Source organism: Haliaeetus albicilla, chromosome 19 (assembly GCF_947461875.1).
Source record: "Haliaeetus albicilla chromosome 19, bHalAlb1.1, whole genome shotgun sequence".
Taxonomy (NCBI): Eukaryota; Metazoa; Chordata; class Aves; order Accipitriformes; family Accipitridae; genus Haliaeetus; species Haliaeetus albicilla.
This window is the reverse complement of record NC_091501.1, coordinates 19,377,539-19,397,936: the sequence shown is the minus strand read 5'-3', so window position 1 is coordinate 19,397,936 and position 20,398 is coordinate 19,377,539. Positions and strand designations below refer to the sequence as shown.

Genomic DNA, 20,398 nt, shown 5'->3' with positions numbered 1-20,398 from the left:
ATATTCCCCCGATGAACTCCATTGCACTAGTGAAAGCAGGAAATTGAGGAGTAACAGCATCGTTGCTGTGTTTTTTGCTTTCCTAACTCAGAGGTGGTATTTTTATATGGTGTTAAAAATTTTACCATAAGCTGCTGGGTCAGCAACATGTTCCTGCATGAAACAGCCAAATCCAGAAAGGTTTGTGGTTACACTGGGAATACCCATCACAGTACATTCAGCTGCCGAAAGAAACAGACAAAAATAATTTCAGGGAAACATGCTTTGAATGGTTTCACCTTCAGAGAAAAAAAAAAAAGACACAGGCAGACAGAAGGTCCCAAAACACTAGAGCTGCTCTGAAAATGTCAAGTGAAAACTATTATGCTTTGTTGTGGATTTGGAGAAGAAGAAAAAAGAAAGAAAGAAAAAGAAATTTTAAAGAGAAAATTTCACCCTGTTTTTGCAAACATATCTTTGTGTTTCCCAGCAGATAAACTAAAAACTTTCTGGGAGTTCAGTGTTGAAACAGGGAACCCCAATATAGGGTCTGGACTGTTTGTTTGGATCTTAAATGGAAGCCTGATGTACACATATGTTCGTTAGTTGTTCATAACTATTTACAAAACTGAATATCTTAAGTGCAAGAGCATGTTAAACTTTGTACTTTGATATTCATTGTTTGTAAACTGGTCCCTATAGCAAGAAAAAACCCCAACAAACACCATCATTAAGTCAGGACTGCATTCAAAGTAGATGTGGAGCTAGTTTTATAAAATTTGAAAATGTATGCATCTTTTGTAGTTATTTCTATCATCGCTGTGAGTAAGGATAACTGCTTACTCAGGCTTAAACAGTTTTTGTTGATGAACATAAGCCTAACCTAAGACAGCATGCAGATGAAGTAAATACTCTAGTTTTTGAAATGCTGAAAGCCATCTACATGGCCTTCATTCATATGACAATAAAACCGGTGTCTATAAAATAGAGCTATAAATCTACCTTAAAAAAATCACTTTTTGTTTCTGGGAGAGTTAAATGGGTATCAACAAAGAGAATTGCTTTTGCATTAGTAAAGGAAAGAGAAACTACCTTTTTAACTAGTGCAAATCACAGCTTTCCTCAGAACTTCTAAGTACCAGTCTAACATTTCTGTCCAGGTTTACTTTAATGTTCACTTCAAAATCATCCATGGCTGCCACACTTTCTTTATACCTTAGCTGAGATTAGAACAGGAAGAGAAATGGCTGGAATGCAAGACAGTTGTCTTACTTGGAATTGAATAGCTCTCTTGGAGAGAAATAGCTCTGGAGAATGACTAAACTTGCAAAATACCTGTTCTGATTAATTGGCTTACAACAAGTGCTCCTCAGAGGGTCATCCCAACTTTCAGATGTGTATCAACACTACAGAAGGTATTTTGGAGGACATAAAAACCCCAGGCACCTAGGCTTTGATCTTCATAGATATTCAAGTTTATAGTTCGCACCGATTTCATCAGGTGTTAAGTGCCTTTTGTAAATCTGGGCCAAATTTTTTAAGTCAGAAACTATATGCTCTCTGTATCTTTAGAAATTTCCATTTAATTCTGTGAGATTCTCTACCACTGCATGTATTTGTGGTAAATATCTTAGATATGGTGTTACATAATTTTATCACACTTAATTGTTATCTCGAATTAAATCCACTGAACTATGTCAGCTGGTAGCATCAAGATTTCTTGCCCTACTTTTTTCAATATGTACATTCCTCTAAATCTTCTTTTAAAATCATTGAATCAAGTTAATTTGAATTAATTTTAAAAAATGAGGTTTTGTTCTAAAGCCACAGAAAATCAAAAGATTACATGTTAGTATGGGAAAGGGTCCAGCGCAGGGACAAATGTGAGTAGTTGTCAGTCAGTAGATGCCATTTTATACCACCTGGCCCCCAAATTTTGCCAGCAGTAAGACCTTTGCACTGCAGAGGAAACAGAGCCAAAAGAGTTTTTTCAGCACTCCAGAAGGAACTGGCTGCAAAGCTATTCTGCATCAACAGAATGGGTATTCATCTTTTGATACTAGTTAAGTGTACAGATTGCCTACCTGGAGTGTAACCCCAGGGTTCATAGTATGATGGAAATACACCAAGGTGGCAGCCTCTAACAAACTCCTCATAGTCCAAGGGCAGCAATGGGCTTGTTGAAGAAAGAAACTCTGGATGTAGGATCACCTGGATATTCAAAACTTAGATTAGAGGTGAAAGAAAACCTTCATCAATACATTTTAATGATCAATAAGCTTAAGAAATTTCTTCACTCTGGTCTTTTTCCTAATTATCTGGACAACATCTCCTCTACCCATCTGTTACCTAATTCACTTCCCACACTAAAATGTATCCTGCCTGGGTACCATCTTGTCCTGGAAATAGTACTGATAAAGAACCCTTTTTCTGGACAGGTCTTCAGCTTTATCCTTGCTGATCAAAGAAGACCATGTGCATTGGGAATTACGCCTAAGGCTGTGGCATTTAGCAATACTAAATTGGTTCTCTTGGTCTGCTATAGCAAGCTACAGAATATTGGGACGTCTTGTTCCAGAGGAGGTGTCAGGAGGATACAGCACTTCTGAGTTTCACAGCATCCAACTGAAATATAGGAGTGGTTATGGTACTCAGTGGATCTCTCAAGAACTGAGAATTTTGAAACCAGACCTATTACAGCCCCATCATCACAGTCCTGTGCCTAGACTAACTGATCTTGCTGAAGGACAAAGTTTATTAACTAGGGCTAATGTCCCACTTTCAGGACCCAAGCTAATTTATCTGCATGACTCTGCAGGGCTTGGGGTTACTGCCCCATATTCCACTGCTAAGTAGAGAAGTGCCTTGTATATGCTGTCCAGCTTTGGGAGGAAGAAGTGTGAGGGAGGGGTTTAATCTTCTCTGGGCTTTTTTGCCAGCATAAACATACTGCAGCCATTATTCCACATCAAGCATATGCTTTTATCCTTTCTTAATAATATAGTCATGCTACTTACTTGAGTAAATAAACGCATGAATGTATTCAACCAGTAAATGGGCTGTAAACTCATTATGCAAGCTTATTTGATCCTAGTGACTCAAATATTTTCCATTGGAATTGCTGAGGCTATTTTTCACATGCCAGCTGTGTCTGCATGGATATGTCATACATCTCTCAAAATGACTTTCCATTTGAAGTTTACAGAATATTTGTCCATGACATTCAGCTCATTAAGTATTAAGCCTGTTCATGCAGCAGGTAATTTTCCAGTGGTAATGACAGTTTTGTACAAACTTGACATATACTTAGCCAATCAAGCCTGCCGAGAAGCAGGAAGAGGTGTCTGCAGCGTTATATGCTATCTGCTTTCTAAGGACTTCAAGCAGTTAGTTCTGAGGAATTTTTTATTACATTTATATACAGTGCATCCTTCCACCCTACTTTTGTTACATCTAATATATTATTACCGTATTATGCTCTCAGAGTTCATTGGAGACACACACTTAGCAGAGAATATGTTAAGCCAGGAAAAAGCATCTAGTAAGTTGAGAAAAATGTTTACTCATTTATTGTCATGTATTTAAAAGCCAAAACACTGAGAACAAGTGATATGTCATTGTCAGAGATACTATGGATCTGACTTTAAAAAGGTTTGGGCAAGGAAGAATTTGCAGTTTTAGGTTCTACTTTGAATAGATAGACGATGAGATAGTCATAGTTAACAGAGGGAATGCCAGAGATTGCCAGACCAAAAAAAGCTTTGGCAGACTAGTGAAAGCGGGAGCTGATAATTTCTGTAGTCTGGCAAGATAGACATGGAAGTAAGGAAAGATTTATTTACATACATTTAGCTTCAACAGTTAAGGTAAACATAAGCACAGCATGAACAGGAAGTATTTCTGCTCAGGATCAAAGCCCTGATTACCTTCTACAGCAAATGCTGAGTGTCAGGGTGCGGTTCTTAAGAGATGAACCAATACTCCAGAAATGTCTGTGCTCAAACACTGGACCTCCAGTTTTAAGCAAATGAATCTGTTACAGAGTTTTACATCTGGGTGCAAATGACCTGTGGCACTTTCTGGATTTCAGGAGTAGCAGCTCCTCATTGAGTACAGCAGGCAGCAATGCAAACAACTCCCTAACATGAGATTTCTAACTTGAAATGAACTTGGTTAAACAGCAACTGGGGATATCTGTGAAGTGACTAGTTGTCATTCCTGGAAAGGGAGGAAGACAGAAGTAGTCTATTCTGCCTCTCAAGAATTCGACTGCACTCCGCATGCTAACAATCCAGACTGAGACTGTTTAAAGAAATTCCATTTTATATCTAAAATGAAAGTGACAGAATGTACCTTTACTCTGTCTGTCCGATTATTGAAAAGGCCAATGCGTCGGATGGTATTGAGGATTGGATCATTGCCATCGTCAATCATGTTGTGGGTGGTCACTGGAGGCAGACAGTGTCGCTGATGAGAGAAAAGGCAATCCATAAGCCAGACAAAACTGTTGGCAAAGAGTCCTGTTACCATTTTCTAAGGTTAGTGGAAGACAGTGGGAGACTTTGTCATCAATGTGAATAGGTTTTTACCCTTTCATTTTAAAGTACGAAAGGAAAGTTATGATCATATAATGTTGTCTTCTATATAACTAAGGACACAAATGAGACTATAAAATCTGTCACAGGACTTGTTTCATTTACCTCAAAATAAATATATTTGTACTAACTTCTAGGAAGGCCTACCATTTAATTTTAAACATTTTTAGTCAATGTTATGTCTCCTTAAGAGATTGGTTTTACATATTTAATAAAAATGGATGAATCCAGGGTCCAGGAACAATGCAAGGTTCACATTTAGTGCAGAAGAAAAGAATTAGGAATTTTGGTGTCCTGCATGTGACTGGAGGAATATCCATGAATTTCCCAAAAGAATTAGTTTAGGTCATACTCTCATTAAAAACATTCACAGCTGATGTTTAAATGTTACTGATAAGAAGTATATTTGCTGAAAACTTCTTTTTCAATGCATGCATATCACTATAGGTCATACACAATCCTTGTACAGAGTCATATTTATAATTTATACTAGATGTTTGTGTAAATAATACATTTTCTGACCTGAGTTGAAAAGATGGCTCTTTTCATAATGGTTATATCATCTCGGTCAAGAATCTTGTTCAAGTCTGGAATTTCTCCTCTGCAGAGGCAACACAGAGCCTATTTTACCAAACGACTTATTATCAGTTGTATAAAGAAAATGAAGAAACGGCGAACAAGGTCTGATCTGAAGTCTGCTGATGTCAACATGAATCTTTCCTTTCTTTTCATGGCCCTTCTATATTCCCAACATTTTATTCTCCTATACACTTGCTGACCTTTCAATTAGCTTTCAACAAAGCTAAAGAATTTTTTTTCTGTTTCTCAGACACACCCTGTTTTTGCTGAAGTTCCAGTCATCTCATCTGTTCTTTGGGTCATTCACTTCCAACTGTCTTTTGAAAGGACATGACTAAGCCACTAATACATACTACTTTGTCACTGGTGCTTTTTTAAGCTGAAGTAGCTCATTTTTGACAGTGAGTAAGCCTTTGTGTTATTTAGACATCCCCCATGTCTCTTAAGATTCTTTCCACAATGGGATGCTAGTACCTTTAAATTTTTTCTCTGTGATTTGCCTATTGACAAGTAACATGTATATGGAACAGAGTGTCCCATACGCTTCTCCTGTGCCCTTCCTATGGATGTCAAAATTTCTTACACAAAGAGTAGAAGCACAGAAACACCTCAGGTAAGCGAGCTGAATATGTGGTTCTGCAAGGCAGAGCAAAGTAACCTATACACTCACTTTAGCAGGGCATTGTAGAGTTTCTTTCCAAACTTTTCCTTCACAGATTGTGCAGTGTCCCTAGAAAAATAAATAAATACATGTATAAAACAGAAGAATCCAGGACAAAGAATAAGAGATTCCTGCTGTTGGAAATTAAATTGTGCTTTCATATATACTGATGGAACCAAGAAGGTAGAAGCAGATAAAGGTCTGGTTCTCAAAATTCTTTTATCCAGCCAGCAGCCGTACTGATGGATTTCAGCACAACTGAGGATTTGATCTGCATCCAAAGATGAAAGCACTGTGAAAGCCAGGAACAGACCTCACTAGTGATTAGTTCTAATATTTTGCTCTCATCAGTAGACCACACTTTCATCTCAGCTATGAAAAAGAGAGCATATATATGACTCTACGTAGAGAAACATGATCATTAACATTGGGCACTAATCAAGACTGAGAGGTCTCCAATTTCTCTTGACCTAGTAGAAAGACATAAGATATAAGAGTTAAACAAATGGGGATTTTAAAGTAAGCATCTCCCTTCACTTTCTGCCCTATTTCCTGACTCAAAGACTTTTGAAAACAAGCAGTAGACTAAAAGGTAGTTTGTCATAAATTAGTTTGCAAACCAAAAACATCCTGGAAAGCTCAGGCCATGTTTTAAGCTAATTAAATAAAGCCCATGCCAGACAAATGTTATATTTTAGCTAAGAAAGAACTCCAGTGAACAACTGTTCTAAATGCAGAGTCATTTATATTATCCTGCCCCTAGTTGAAGTAACTTGAAAGTACAGCTGGAAGTGCTGTTGTTAAAATAGCAAATGCACTCTCCATTTGAGTGAAACGCCCACTTCATGGAACTCTTCCTGCCTTTCTGATTTCTAAGAATTATACTTTGGGCTACAACAAAACTTGTTAAGTGAAATCCTAAACTTTACCAAGCTGAGAATCCACATACCTGTATTTAGTTGCTTTCTCCCAACTCACATAGACACAATAGTGGATGAGTTAATTTTGGATGAGTTGTAAAGCAGCTAAATGTCAAATGAAATTGATCCAAATCCCAGCAAGCCTGTCCCCTCATGACTGTATTTTCATAGACTCATGCCATGCAAAATATCCAAAACTTAACCCAGATAGGATAGACTGCTTTTTCAGAAGCAGAGGAAACAAGGGATTTTTATATCCCAGATCAGCCATCGTCTATTCCTTTATAAGTGCCCACCTCTTCTTGTATTTAATTTCTGTGGCATCCTTGAAATCATCTAAAACTATTTTGTAATACTGATATCAGGTGGTTTTATCCAGGAGCTCCAGATTATCACCATGATAATGCCGCATATGATGATGCAGAGGGTCTTTTGCTTTTCACAGAGCACAGTGGGAAGAATAGCTGGAAGCAGCATTTTTTGCATGATTTCACATCTTTAGGTTTACCTTTACTGTTACTATTGTGGCTGCATTACTGGGTACCAGAGAAATAACCATGTAGTAGAGATACAACATGGAAAAACCTTTGCATATTTAATTTAATTTAAACTTTCCTAATATCCATATATTATTTATTTAACATGTACCTGTTGTATTATATTCAAACATTACATACTTTATATCAAAGACAAAGCAGAGGCCAAAAGCACTTGTTGCAGTTATGGCTGCTCCTCACTGCACTCACATTATTTTCCTACAGTTCTTGCGTACAGAGTTCTCATTAAAAACTCTGGCTACATTACTCCACTTTAGCCATCTACGGTTTAAGCTAGTTGTACAGATTCTCCACACATCTGCAGAGGGTGACAGTCCGTTTCAGAGGATGATTCCCTTCATTCATCTTAGACACTTCCTGAAGTGGTATAGGATGAAACATTATTTGGAGTGAACCATCACTCTCCACTGGCAGTGAAGGCAGCTCAGATGCATTACTTTTAAGAAGCCAGAGTTGGACAATTAATTCCAACCTCTACATTTGTGGTACCTGTTTCCAGCATGGTAAGCAGGTAGAATGTTTCCTGTAAGTCCCAAGAAAATGTTGTGTAATGACTCCAGAGATAATCTAGAGAGTAGATAGATTTCTCATACCTGTCTTCTTTTCCAGATATGGCAAAAGCTAAATGATTTCAATGATCCTTGTTAAACTATTTCTGTCACTGTTTTTGTGCAAGTTTAGTATCCATTAATCAAAGACTTCAACTTGATTACTGCTATCCAGAAACTGAGCCAGAGATCATCTGCTGGAGGCAGTTAATGGGATAACAAGAAAAATAGTATCCTTCTCTTACAAAGTGCCTTTCGTCTACAGATCTCTAAGTTCTATAGATTTCTGTCATCTTTTAAATATAGAACTGGCATCAGACAGAGGTTAAACACAGGGAGACACAGGCATAAAAGCAGAAGCTAGGTCTTGTGGGTTTTAGTCCCTTAGCTTTAAGACCAGCTTCCTTACTTCTGCAGCAGAGTTTAACTGCTCTAGCCACCTGATAAGGTGCACATTTCCATTTCCCTGCTTAGATAATGAATCTGTAAATATGTTGAGTGAAATGGCATTTTTCACTTTTTTAAACAAAATTCATCCTTGATAACCCACTACTGATTTTCTTTATGAATTTGAACCTTCAGTTTTGCCATGTCTCTCTGCTCAGAAGTACCTCACAACATGTATCTTTTCCTATGTAGAATCACATAGCAGTTAAAGTGAGGTGAAGGTTAAGTCTGTCTGTGCTTTGCTTTTTTGTTTGGGAAGTTGTAAAATGAAAACTGTTAAACTGAGAAGGGCTGTGACAATTTTCCCTTTATAGGTGTAAGTTTCACTGCTTGGGTATGGCCATTGCTTATTGTAGGCTATATAGAAAATTATATACAATTGTTATCAACCGTTATTCTGCTGGATTAGACAGTACAATTTCCATATCTCTAAATAAAAGAGGATGTGCAATTAATTTCTTTTTTCCACTGGCAGAGAAGCTCACTCTGATAAATTAGCAGGCAGTCCTTATTTTGTAGGAGCTAAATGGCATGTCCAAAGGGAGTACCAGAAACAGTCAGAAGACATCCAGAACACTGGATTTTCTAGAACCTTTGACTTTGCCACTGCAAAACAAGTACTATTTGCTAACTTGTTACAAAGAATGGCAAGGCAAGTTTACAAAAAATAACCTAGGACAAAAAAAGAGAAATATTTGCCCTTATTTTTCATTCCTATCTCTTTCATTCCCACAACTACATTCTAGTTACCAACAATCCTCAATTTTAGCAAAGCAAAAAGAGCATTATTCTTCATCAGAAACTTTTGCATGTCTCCTCAATTCACTGTACAAAGACCTCAGTGAGAATGGCAATTACCAGAGCTGCTTCCGGACTGCTTGTCCTTTCAAGGTTTCCACATTGAAATTGTTTGTCTTTGCTGGCATGATGAAGAACACAACAACTGTAACATCAGTCTTATGAACCTACATGAACACAAGATGGAGAGGAAAAAAAAATCTCACTACAAGGTATCACAACCAACTTTAACACTAAGAATTAGTCATAGGAAAAGCCAGTGCACTTTCTTTGTTTGTCCAGGAAGGCTCTGATCTTATACCTCTCCCTTTAGCTATGAAGTTTTTGTCAAGTCAGAGCTATACCTGAGGATAGATACAGGTAAACAGATGTCACCCAGTTCCAATTTGGGCAATAGAAATCTTCCTGACTTCTCATGGTTTAGAGGCCATGGCTTAGAATGTGAACATAAACTACAAAAAATAAAAATCCTACACATATTTTCTCACCTAACACAAACTATGTTGGCTCAAAGGAGTCAGCAATTAGTTTACTAGCTAAGGTATGCCCAGGTATGGGGTGAGGGATTCCCTAGAGCAGGAAGCAGAACTACTTTCTATAGCAATAGTGCCCCAGCTGTATGGGCAGAAAGAGGCATGGTAGCAACCACTATCTACTTGAACCCCTGGCAAAGAACCTGCCAGACACACAAAAAACTGCAAGTGACTTCTCGCTCATGTCTCACATCCAGATACTGTAAAGGCAAAAATCATTTTCTGTAAAATCTGACCCTTCACTTGTAGATGGTTTCACTTGCTGGTTTCTCCTGTGCACTAAGAAGGTCAGAATACCAGGTCCCTGAGGGATTCCTTGCATGGAGCAGAATGAGGTTGTACTCCTGTCAGCAACTATTTAAAGAAAAGCTAAGGGTGAACTCTGTTCAGAGCTATAAAAATTAAATTATTTTGAATTGCCTCCATTCTAAACTTTAGACACACATGCATGCTACTAGCATGTGTTCTCTCAGATTGAGGTACAGGGAAATGTCTAGTATAAAATAACCTATGGGAGTCATCTATCATTTTAAGGTTCTTCCCTTCCCTCTCTTCAAGGCAGGTTCGAGTCCATCATGCTATGATCTCTGTGTGTATTAATAATCTGTCCCAACATTCATATTACATTTCCAAAATGTTAGTAGGGTTTTCAAGTAGCAAAGGAAAAGGACTCTATAAAATAAAACAATTCCATCCAATGATATGTATTTTTTAGGTTAAGGCTGGGACTTGTTTAAGAAGAAGCATCATTCCCAGATTCAAAAGTAGTACATGTATTCTGCTGTTCCCAATGGAATTACCTCTTGAAATAATTACAGAGCAAGTATTCTTTGAACAGCTAATCAGGTGCTGGCATGCATATTGGAACAGTAATGCAACAAAGTCAGGCTCAGCTTATGGGAGAAGCAAGTCCCAATATACTGTTCTAGAGTTTTGGAAAACTAGCCTCAGTTTCCTTTGACCTTCCATTGGCCATTGATGTCATATAAATCATTAGATACCATAAGAGATTGCTGCAATCAATGCTTAAGCAATTCTTTCCCTCTTACCGCATAAGACCTTTCACATTATCAGCAGTCATAGTTAATAGCTATGTAAATACCATTAACGGGTAGCTGATGTTGCACGGCATTGCCAAACAGCAAAAGTCAGTTGTTTGGCAAAGTTGTGGAAGAAACACTTAAGTTATGCGAGGTGATCTGTTGTGTGAGTGAATGGATTAAGTATTTCCAGAAAGTCCACAGGCTCTAATGGTGTATTTATTAAAGGTGTGTTGTGGTTTAACCCCAGCCGATAGCTAAGCACCACGCAGCTGCTCGCTCACTCCCCCTCACCCAGTGGGATGGGGGAGAGAATTGGAGAAAAAAAAAAAAGAAGTAAAACTTGTGGGTTGAGATAAGAACAGTTTAGTAGAACAGAAAGGAAGAAACTAATAATGATAATAATAACAATAGTAAAATGACAATAATAATAATAGGATTGGAATATACAAAACAAGTGATGCACAATGCAATTGCTCACCACTTGCTGACCAATGCCCAGTTAGTTCCTGAGCAGCGATGCCCCCAGGCCAACTCCCCCCAGTTTATATACTGGGCATGATGTCCCATGGTATGGAATACCCCGTTGGCCAGTTTGGCTCAGCTGCCCTGGCTGTGTCCCCTCCCAACTTCTTGTGCCCCTCCAGCCTTCTTGCTGGCTGGGCATGAGAAGCTGAAAAATCCTTGACTTAGTCTAAACACTACTTAGCAACAACTGAAAACATCTGTGAGTTATCAACATTCTTCTCATGCTGAACCCAAAACATAACCCTATACCAGCTACTAGAAAGAAAATTAACTCTATCCCAGCTGAAACCAGGACAAGGTGGTGGTAGAACAAGTATACTTAGGGCTTTGAAAATTAATATTTTTTTCAGCCCTGCTGACAATATAGTATCAAGATTTTTATCCAGATTTTCTGTATCATTTAAATGACAGAGTACAAAAGAGAGAGTCTGGGACAACAGCCAGTTGATCCTTGCTAGATGACTAAAAACTGATTAGCATTTTTTTTTATTTTTCACTCTAATGTATCAGTCTTTGGGACACATCTAGAGACATTTTCAGTGATCTCATTTGTAGGTGGTACGTTCTCTGCTCTTTGATCATGACAAGGCCTAGGCCTTATCTTCATTAAAGTATTCCATAAAGGCATTTAGAAACATTGCAATTATTTTGTACCTGAGGAAACTGAAGCATGGAGGAGTGAGAAGCTTCCCCATGCTTATTCATCAGGCCACTGCCACACTGTGAATTTTAATGCAAGATTCCCATCCAATGTGATAATAGTACTCAAAGATTTAAAAGAATATTGTCAGGTCCTAATGAATTAAGCAATTTGCTTAAAAATATTTTTTTAAATTGCATCATTAAAGGATTTTTTTTTTCCTTCTAATATGTAAACCGTCAGGGTAAATTCTTGAATCATATTTTCAGTATTTTTCTCTGAAAACAAGGGAGGTAACCATGGATTAACTTCTTGAACTATGTAATCAATTATTTTTAAGCAGTCCGAGATTGTTATATACTCTGATGACTCAGGGAGAGAGCTTTATGAAAACTGAGTATCCCATAACTATTTTCCTATAAACCAAAGTATGGCATGGAAATTGTTGCAGGTGACTTCCATAGTATGGTAAGTTTGAGCATAGGCTCTATGTTATCTGGATTTGCAGAAGATTTCTTACCCTAAGCAAAAAGTTTAATCTTGATAAGGCTTCTAGAAACATATCAGCTCCTTTGTTGGAAAACTCATATCTCCCAGCAATGAAGAAAAATAAGGTCTTCTCAAGACTGAAGTCAAGATGGCTGAAACCAAGCAAACAGACAAGCACAAACTATTTCTCAAGATATACTCAAACAAAACACACAACAGCTTTCTATTCTGGAGCAATTTATTATCCCAGGAAAATAATGAAAGTGAGGCTTTTCTGCTGTTCTTCAAATTGACTATCTTAATCGGATAAACTGCATCTTGGGTAAATGATGAAAAAATCAATACCTTCTGCCTGATCCCACAATCTATTAAGCAGAGTTAGAACCAGTGTCTAAAATTCATTTATCTTCTGACTGAGAAATCCCAGACAGATATTTGTATAAGTTGATAACATTTCGACTTCTCTATGAAGTACGTGTTAGTCTTCCTGTTTTGGTTCTTGCTTTAAATAGTGTTGGACAACCATTGCTAATTTTTGAAAAGTAAAAGCATACCCATAGAAATGACCTCGAATGAACTCTTGGATCCTAGCCTTGTACATGGAATGCAAATTCTGAAACTCATGCATTGCTGAAAATTTCTTAATGTTCAAGCCATTTGGGGTGACAACATCTGGAAAAGCAGAGAAAAGGCAGAGGTAGACATCTTCAGAGTCAGAGAAATCTTTAAGGAAAGAACCAATGTGTCTTTCAGTTGTCAGTATGTGAACAGGTTAGGTACTCTTATTACTCATGCATAGAGAACAGCACTGTCTAACACAATTGTCTCCACAAGCTTACTCCACAAAGCTATTGCATGTGGCACTCCGCTGTCTATAGCATTGAAGTGGCTTTGTACCATTTTGACCTGTACTCAACATTAGCATAGACCCTGCTGAACACTGAGGTCTCCCCATGCCCTTTTGTACTGTCAAGACTTAAATAATGTCTCCATTTAGCCATATGTTTTTTGTGCAATATGCTCTATTCTTGTATCACTGTTGCCTGCTTTATTACTATAGATTGAAAGCTCATGAAAGCAGAAACTGTGCTGTATTATGCACTTGTTTCCTGCATGGCACAGAGGAGGTCTGTTCTGTCAAGACTTCTGAAGATTTACCAAAAAAGGGAGAATATAAAAAAACCTTTTTTAAAAAGACCACCTATCAGTAATCTGTTGGATTTCTCCTAAAAATAGCCACAGAATAGCTTTACACTTTTATGGCTGCTCTCCTCAAGGATTCCAAAGCATCTTACAATTAATTTTTTTTTCACTTCCAGTATCTTCTAAGGTAGAGTTATAGAATATACACAGAGGATAGACATAGCTTGTTCCAACCAACACTGAAATTCAGTCACTCTTCACCTTTCTGGTAGAGCACAGCAGCTGTTTAAAGGCTTGCCCTAAATCTAGTTGAAGTAAATGGAAAGAATGCCATTTTCTTTTCTTTGAGTTGGCTTAGGAAATCCATGTATAGAAATGAAAGGGAAGGCCAGTTCCTCAGCAGATGTATTTCATAGTAACACAACTGACTTAAATAGACCTATACTAATTTATGATACCAGAGATTCTTCAAATACAAAGAATCTTCAAAGAAGCAAGAAATGCTAATTATTAGAGGATGCACTGGTGCCAATTTAATGCTTGTTCTCCTGGCAAGTGTCATCAGGTGTCTAGTAACCACAACCATTAACTGTAGCAATTTTAAAAGTTCTATGCATCATCCAAAGGACCTTCAGTAAGATATCATTCCCTCCACACATGGTTCATATAAACAAAATAGCATCTCCTTTGTTCTCAGTGCACATGGTTAACTCCCCCCATACATCAGGTTTACTGATGGGGGTACAGTCTCTTGCTTGCTAGTGATACAGGACTTGAATGTTACTTCTATTGTGGTCTTTCAGTCAAGGATGCCTGACATTCAGGGTTCCCCATCCCTTCCCCCAAAAGCAGTCTAGCATTAAGCATCTGACCTAATACAAAACTGTCTGTTATTTCTGGAGAGGCTTATGGAGATGTCTTTAAAACATCTATGGTTCCTTTGGTTGATTACATATCAAGATGACTTTAAAATAAGTACAATCAGTTCTCCATATGCTGTCCAATATACTTGCCTGACATTTTCCATGCAAATGCCATGGCCATTTTTAATGACTTCCTTGAAATTTACAGTGTATGGATTTCCCTGCCAGGTAAGCGATCTCTGATTAATCTTTATCTTGTAAAGTGCTTTGAGACTCTCCAGGTTAAACAGCAGTAGATAAAAATATAACCTTTACTGGTAACCATGAAATACCAAAAATTTTGATGGTTCTGTGATGAAATACCACATTTAAAACTAAAGACCAGCCTTTACTAGGAAATCTTTACTTGTTAGTTCCTTAGGATTTGGTTCTCAGTGTCAAGAAAGGAGAGTCTTGGTGGGCCTGACAAGAAAACTTGAGTTCTTATCTTCTGCTGCCCAGCACTAGGAGCTGCTCTGAACAAAGACCTGTGTGGCTGCATATGAGTGGAGGACCCAACAGAGCAGAAACACCCTCCATTTCTCTTTGTCTTCACCAACAATGTATCTTCTCCTTCCTCTGACCTGCTTCTTGTTCAACATGGAAGAACTGGCTCATGCAGGACATAGCTTTGAGACTGTAACCATTTCAAGCTCTTCCCAATAAAGTAAGAATCCTTGACTGGGTATTTCTGACCAGTTTCCATCCGCTCTTTTGCATTTATTTATCAGGGACTTTTGGACACTCACCCATCATCATCAGCCTGTATATAACCTACTCCCATGTTCTTTGATTCAGCTCCAGCTTCATTTACCTTTTCATCAGGATTAGGGCTCAATCCATCTCTTATTGAAGCCTTTGAGATACAGAACAGACATGGTAGCCCAAAGCACTCAGTTCACTATTTGTGCTCAACATACAATAATATTTTGAATATGTGTGAGGCAATGTGCCCTTGCCCTAGGGAAGAAGTGATGAAAGAGAACTTGGTTCCTATTTTAAGTGGTTTGGGGTTTTTGATATTTAATGAATTAATGACATTTTTGTTTTAAAATTGTCCCAAGTAGGTCAAATTAGAATTATTTGACTTCTGTATTTATAGGATATAAACTGGCATTGATTTAAGTAATAATAGCACAGTGTGCTGTTTTCTGTTGGTAAGTCACTAAGAATCATAAAATCGTTTAGGTTGGAAAAGACCTTTAAGATCATCAAGTCCAACTGTCAGCCCAACACCACCATGCCCACTAAGATTCAGGGTTGACTCATACTTCTTCAGAGTTTGCTTCTATGATTTTGATCAAATATATACAGATAGGAAGTCTAGATCTAGATCTTAACTGATATGTAAGTCTCTTGGAATTTTGATTCAAAGTCTTCTCTACTGCTAGTGAGAAACAGGTTTTATATACCTTAATGAAAATATTAGAAATCCCATAATATCAGTTTCCAAATCACAGGAATATAACATGATCACTGACAGAATCTTGCATGATACGACAAAGCAAACAGGTTCAACATCAGATACTCAAGCTTTTAACAAATATAGTTTGATAAATTATTGATCAAATAACAACAGCAGCAAGTGAAATCAGTGTAATGCAAGCAGTCATTCTGCCAGGTTTAGACTTTGGGTTCTAAAAACCAAAGAACTTAAGAGATTTACTTGGTTTCTTCAAAGCTGCAAGAATAACAAAAAAAAGCCCAGGCCTATGAATCTCTGTGCATAGAATTCTCTTCAGCTTCAACTGACATTCTATCTGTGAGCAGTCTGCAGATTTTCTCTCCCACTCAGACTCATTTCAGTCTCCTAAAATCTTAAAACATAAACTATGATTTTCAAGAGTGCGGAGAAGCCTCATGCCAATATAAAGCAGCTTCAAAAGTCTGATTCTCAGAGGTCAAGTGCTCTGCACTTGGTAAAAAACAAGACCTTTCAGAGATATCCCAGATTAGATGACGGAACACTTAAATTACTTTTAAGACGTGGCTTTCATGTTTTAAATAAAAAGGAAGAAGACTTCTAAGTTCATCATCCTATTGACAGTTAGTCAGGAATGAGGCAAAGGATCCAATGGACAACTCTTTTATCCTGATGCATGAACCACAATGTGGCTTGAAGCATTGAAGTTAAGAGGAATAACAGTCCCAAACTATAATTAGCACTGGGATTCACCTTAAAAAAAAAAATCTACAAAGAATAAGCAAACCAAAAAAACTCAAAGTCATTTGAGCATTGCTATACTTAAAACAACCAACCAAACTGTGAACACACCTAAATAGTCTCAAAATTGTTGTGCAGTTTTTCCCCCATGACGCTTACCTGCAGATGGAGTACTGTGGCTTGTCCTTACAAAGCACTGTGCTGATTTAAAGAGAACTTTAATGACACATCAAACTGGGTTCATGACCTTATTCAAACTCCATGCATGGAACACAAGGTTTGTTGGTAAGTTCCATATTTTATGAGATGAATACAAAGGGGAAAATCAGACAAACTCTTGGGCACATATCTTGACTACTTTTTCAAACTGTACTGGTTGGTCTAATAGAAAATATCATATCTATCTATGAAACTTATCATGGTTAGGTCCTAAGATCTTGATGACCACAACCACACTGCTACTCCTAGTTGTGAGAGATACAGGGAAACAAACTATTGATTTACAGTTTGTTTTTTGCCTTCTCACCTCTTTCAATATTAAGTAAAGAAAACCAGCATTAGCACTGGAAAGCAAAACTCATCCAACATTCTGTTTTGCGTATGAAACTTTTTGCTACATTTCTAAAAGAATATATCACTCACCTCTAGAAAAGCAACAAATCTCACATTGTAAAAGCTGGTGAAATGTATTACAAAGGTTCCAGCTTCTGCTTTTGTCAGTTGACCTGAATACATTACCATCACTGGAAACCCTGCTATAGACAAAACTCCTGAAGCTGAGATGTCCTTGCAAAGAAAGCCTAACATCCATAGAGTTAAACTAATGCTCTCCTGAAATGGTACTGAAAGCATTTATTAAAAGGTGCTGAACTTGATTTCTTCTGGATTACATATGCTACTAGAATGTTTTTCAAGTGATATTATTTGCACTCTTCTTTTGAAAATTGGTTATTCTTTGTAGTGTAGCCAGACATATCTATGCATGTGTCCTTGCTCTTCATGTTTGTATACCTGTCTCTATTATTTTCATTCAGTCTGAGGAAATGTAGGTACTTGGAAGAAATATAATAAGAAAACAATTCAGGTCTTACCAGGATTTCTTTTAAGCATATGTTCTGCTTCTATAGCTGTTATCTGTGAGACTGTGGTAAACACATGGGCACAATGTACAGATGCCCGTTCCATACAGTACCGATGGTAAATCTGTCTCTCTCCCGCTTCCTTGTCAATGTCAAACTGTTAAATAATAAAAGAAACAAAAAAGACACCTGTGTGATATGCTCATCAGACTTATTACCACAAAGGTCTCTCTTAAGCTTGATTTCCCCATGGAATAAGAATCATGCGATTGGCTTGTCTTTCTGGTTTTTGAACCATTTTATCAACTTCAAAGAGTTTGAAGGAGCAAGAGAGGTCTCAGTTCCTGCATATTTGTGAAAAAATGGCAGCTCTCCATTGGAAGGAGACCTAGATTAATAATCCCATTGAAGGTAAGGATCTGTGCTATTTGGCCTGCTGGCTGGCAATATGCCATGCTGCATCTTGCCTGGGCTTGTTGCAAAACTTGGGAGAGCAGGGAAGTTGCTGGTCACTGAAGGTATAGGGGAGAGAAGAAAAAAGGAATGGGGATGAGGAGAGAACGTGGGGACTACGTAGAATGGTGGGAATCATGAGTAGGCAAGAGAGAAATGGAGTTGTGGTGGAGAGATTGGATGTAAGGACTCGGTCACAAATCCCAAGGGAACAAAGAAAATAGTAAATGAGATATTTTCTCATACTCAGAGATGTTCTTTCTCCAACTCCACCACTGTTATTTGCTGCTCCCTTTACTTCATTTGAACTCCACTAATTTCTAGAGGCAGATGTAAGTTAAACTGCCAGATAAGACAATCCCAAAACCCAAAGTATTTCTAAATCACCTTTAAACCTTGCAGCTACCCCTTTTTTTACTGAGCTTATGTTATCCTCATGGGAAGAAAATGCACAATACCTATTGAGCCCATGCTTAAGGGTTCGAATGTTCGCTAATGATGTCTACTGCAAAATTGCTACAATGTAATCTAAAAAAGAATAATGCTAATGGTGTGCCAATGATTACAATTAAATTACAATCCTCTTAGTCTTACATGATGTTTCACTTCTGGGAACAGAAGCGTTGACCTCCTAAGGTCAACAGCATGGGCACCAAATACACTGTGTGAGTTACATGGAGAGTGACAATGACTCTCAATGAGCTCTGTCATTATCAATGCCTAATGCTAGGTGCACAGTCTGATTTTGATTGCATTTGACTCTGTAACTTCATTGACCGTAATAGATTTAACCATTATTATAGGCTGGGCAGACAGCACTTTCTATAGTTAGGACACTCTGACCTTTGCCACGGCTAGTTGCTTCTAGTACTTTAGAACTTAGCCAGAAGTAAAGCTATTTAGACCACAACTTCTCATGCTGAGTACATGCTTAAGGTTGGTATAGAACATATTTTAAGAAATTTCAGCAAATGTGAACCATTTCGGGGAACAAGATTTAAGCAAATAATTTTTCATTTTTACTCAGGTATATATATATATATATGTAGATATAGATATCTTACAACTGTTTTGCTAAGAAACTTAAGTGCTTTTATCCACTGAGCAGTCTAATTTTGCAGTGGTGCTATGCTGCTGGTGGGAAAGTGGCTTCCACGATATTAGTTGAAAATGCCACCCTAATGTGATCAAAAAAGGAGTCTTGAAAAATCTTGGCTAAAAAGTCCTAGAGAAACTAGATGCTTTCTTTTAGTATTGATGATTCTGTATGTCAAGAGTTTCTAAGCTTTCCAAAGATATTTTTAGGAAAGCTAGGAAATATGCTTTATCACATAATATGCTATACATTATGATACCATTTTTCAGTGGTATCATCATATATTGTATTTACCGCATTCGCCATGAGAATTTTGGTGCATGAAATACAACTGTGTCACAAAAGAAGATCTTTTCTCTAGAACATACATCTCATTTGTCACAGAGGTTGAATGGTAGAAAAAGCACAGAGCAGGAGGGTAGAGGAAGAGAAAAATAAAAGTGAATTAATTTGACTCCTTTGAGTGCCACGGATCTCTAACACGATGCTTCGCTTACCCTAAACCGACTCACATGCAGTTTTTAACTGTGTATTCCTCCTTTTCTGGGAGACTACCTTGATATCTTTGAGTCTGATCTGTTGAAGTGTTGAGCATTCACATCTACATCTGAAATCCACTGGACCTATGCTCTGAGGTTATAAAGTACTTGGTACTGCTAACTCCAGTAAAAGCTTCCCTAAAAAAATGTGCATGATGTAGCTACCTCCCCTCATATGAGTGTGGTAAACTAATTAATTCATGTTTCTGGAGCATACACATACCACTGATAAATGCTGCAAAACAGCTCTTAAGAAAATCACAGATATGTTCTTCAGAGCAGAAATCTTAATTACATGTTATAAACAAGGTAGGAAGCTGCATATTGAACAGTAACAAAGCCAAAAATCATTATGATTGCTCAACAATTCTGTGTACCAAAGATACAAAATGGGACAGTTCTTTAGCATGCTGGGCAAATACACAAATGGGATGGGGTACCACTGCACAGTCAAAACTATAGAAGTTTTTTCAAATACATCTGACTTTGTATTAAAAATAATTTAAAAATCGCTAGCAAACAAATAGCTGGCCAAACTTTAAAAGGTTTTTGTTCTCTTTTTCCTTTCTCACCAAGAATGGGTTCTTTACAAAATGTAATTAAAAAATTAATCTGGGACATGTTCACTAACTGTAGATAAACACTCCCTCCAACACTACTGGGAAAAAGGTTCACAAAAGGATTGTTCAAAGCACTATGGCTTATTTC

At 37.6% G+C, this 20,398-nt stretch overlaps 1 protein-coding gene across 1 annotated transcript in view; it reads right to left on the bottom strand.

Annotated features, from left to right (window-relative positions):
- Positions 1-20,398, bottom strand: part of GYS2 (glycogen synthase 2) — a 47,090-nt gene that overhangs the window by 4,857 nt on the left and 21,835 nt on the right. Inside the window, exons 5-13 of the mRNA XM_009926201.2 lie at positions 17,615-17,759; positions 12,869-12,986; positions 12,346-12,466; positions 9,145-9,251; positions 5,824-5,883; positions 5,097-5,175; positions 4,333-4,446; positions 2,064-2,190; positions 126-221 (exon numbers count right to left, since the gene is read on the bottom strand). Coding sequence (XP_009924503.2) covers positions 126-221; positions 2,064-2,190; positions 4,333-4,446; positions 5,097-5,175; positions 5,824-5,883; positions 9,145-9,251; positions 12,346-12,466; positions 12,869-12,986; positions 17,615-17,759 — 967 coding nt within the window. The remainder of the gene's footprint in view (positions 1-125; positions 222-2,063; positions 2,191-4,332; positions 4,447-5,096; positions 5,176-5,823; positions 5,884-9,144; positions 9,252-12,345; positions 12,467-12,868; positions 12,987-17,614; positions 17,760-20,398) is intronic.